The 2,500-nt window shown below is 39.0% G+C and overlaps 1 protein-coding gene across 1 annotated transcript in view; it reads right to left on the reverse strand.

Annotated features, from left to right (window-relative positions):
• The window catches only part of LOC120348919 (solute carrier family 2, facilitated glucose transporter member 5-like), a 24,732-nt gene that overhangs the window by 6,438 nt on the left and 15,794 nt on the right, over nucleotides 1-2,500 (reverse strand). The window contains exons 6-7 of the mRNA XM_039441137.1: nucleotides 2,405-2,500; nucleotides 1,446-1,583 (exon numbers count right to left, since the gene is read on the reverse strand). The exon at nucleotides 2,405-2,500 is cut by the window's right edge and continues 45 nt beyond it. Of these exons, the coding sequence (XP_039297071.1) occupies nucleotides 1,446-1,583; nucleotides 2,405-2,500 (234 nt within the window). The remainder of the gene's footprint in view (nucleotides 1-1,445; nucleotides 1,584-2,404) is intronic.

Consider the following 2,500-nt stretch of genomic DNA (forward strand, 5'->3'; position numbering starts at 1 on the left):
TCTGTCTTGTCAATGCCTTCTATAGACGGTAGCTGATACAGGTTTATTGATGTAATATCAACTGTTCATTCTCGTTTAAAACAATCAATTATATTTTATTAAGCAAGATATCATATTTCTCAATAATTTCATAATGTATTTTTATAATTAAGATGAAATATTTTGTTAATTAATTATTAATTCTACATTGTTAAAGGACGACAGAGCAGAGCGACTCTTTCTAGCTCTATGAACCTGTTGCAATAGACGAGCATCTATAGCTTTCTTTGTTGGGGGATCGTTCGGACGAGTTCGGTAATTTTCGGCCGATGCTAGTTCGGACGGAATCGGTTCCAGTCGACGGCGCACCCAACGCGGAAAAGAGATAGCGCTATGTTGAATGGAAGACATGGATAGAAATATCATTGCTAATCAAACACTGCCATTATGAAGTGGACCTCACTTTTTTTGCTGAACAATTTTGTATTACTTGGACTATGGATAGAGCTTGGACTAACAAGTATTGTGCCATAATATGAGACTTTATGCTACAATAAATGGTCAGTTATCTTCTAGAAAAAAATACATCTGCTCTCTTAAGGTGCGTACAGACTTTCGCTCTGCTCCGCAACCGAACGTCACTCCAGCAGAGCGATTGATGATCGACCGGCGAGCAACAGTGGTTCGACCGGGGAACGCGAGAGATCTAACATCTTCCGTAACGTTCATGATGGGGGTGCGTGGGCGGTGCGGTGCGACTGTGTTCGATGGTGGTACGAGGGCGGTACGAGGGAGGAGCGTGCTCGGTGCGGGTTGGAAGCACGAATATGTGTACGCAGCTTTAGAACGACAAGTCCTCATATCTCTGAACGGGAGAAAAATTCACCAATCTGATAGAATAGAATAGAGCATAAATATGATGAAATTTTTGTGATCCTCTAGTCAAGTGGACCAATTTATCATTCCAGACAAATTTAGCGGTTAGTTTGCATATGGAATAGTTATGAAGAAAATGATAGCGCTATCTGCTTTGTGGAATAATAGACAAGGATAGCAACACCAATGTTAATCAAATACTGCCATTATAACGTGGACCTCACTAGCAATTAGTGTTAGACATACCGACAATATGATACAGTATCACCACAATATGATACAGTATCACCTTTATACACAACACCATAATTTGATACAGAACAGGATAGAGCTATCTGCTTTGTGGAAGATATACAAGGATAGCAACACCAATGTTAATAAAGTACTGCCATTATAACGTGGACCTCACTATAGCAATTAGTGTTCGACAATATGATACAGTATCATATCACCTTTATACACAACACCATGATTTGATACAGAACAGGATAGAGCTATCTGCTTTGTGGAATGATAGACAAGGATAGCAACACCAATGTTAATCAAATACTACCATTATAACGTGGACCTCACTATAGGAATAAACTTACCTCGGCAAGCCCGCTGTTTGAGTCCCTTGATGTAATACAAGTATTTAGGGCTTTCTGGCATGAAAGGTAGAGCCAGACCACAGAAGATAATAAGAATTGCATAGAGGGCCAACAGATGGTGCCAGTGTTGTTCAGTTCCTGTAGAAAAACACAAACAAAATTGGTTGAGAAAATGTTAAAAAACGCTACTATTCAAAAATTATTTGTCAGCCCGGGAATCGAACCCAGTACCTCCTAATTGCCGGTCAGGAATGCTTACCCTTACACCAAACTGACAATCTCTGGATAGCAGCGCTCATTTTATACGAAGCCATAGCGGCCAGCCAGTCTACTGATGGAAAATACTGAGATATTGCAATTATTCAAATCCTTATGAATTAATTATTAATATTAAACGAAAATCCGACTTTTGAATAGTAGCGCTCATCGAATTTCCATCTAGCTGTTTACCCTGTTGTCAATATTTGCTGTAGCAGAAGTCTTCGGGGTGAATTACAGCATTTAATTTGGATTTTCGTTTATTATTAATAATTAATTCATTAGCATTTGAATAATTGCAATATCCATCAGTAGACTGGCTGGCCGCTATGGCTTCCTATAAAATGAGCGCTGCTATCCAGAGATTGTCAGTTTGGTGTAAGGGTAAGCATTCCTGACAGGCATTTAGGAGGTACTGGGTTCGATTCCCTGACAAATAATTTTTGAATAGTAGCGCACATCGAATTACCCTCTAGCTGTTTACCCTGTTGTCAATATTTGCAGTAGCACAAGTCTTCGGGGTGATTTACAGCATTTAATTTGGATTTTCGTTAAATAATAATTATTAATTAAATACTGTTAACAACCACGAAGACTTCTGTAAGTGCAAATATTGACAACTGAGTGGAGGATGGAGACTCATTAGCAATATCTGACTAAATACTATCTCTTATTTATTTGTATTGTGTTTCGGAACTCACCTAAAATCCAATTCATGCCCATAAACTGTGAGAAAACAACGCCAAATGTTAGTCCAAGTGGGCATAGGACACCCATCACCCCTCTCAGATTGGGTG

This window comes from Nilaparvata lugens, chromosome 14 (genome assembly GCF_014356525.2).
Source record: "Nilaparvata lugens isolate BPH chromosome 14, ASM1435652v1, whole genome shotgun sequence".
Lineage (NCBI taxonomy): Eukaryota > Metazoa > Arthropoda > Insecta > Hemiptera > Delphacidae > Nilaparvata > Nilaparvata lugens.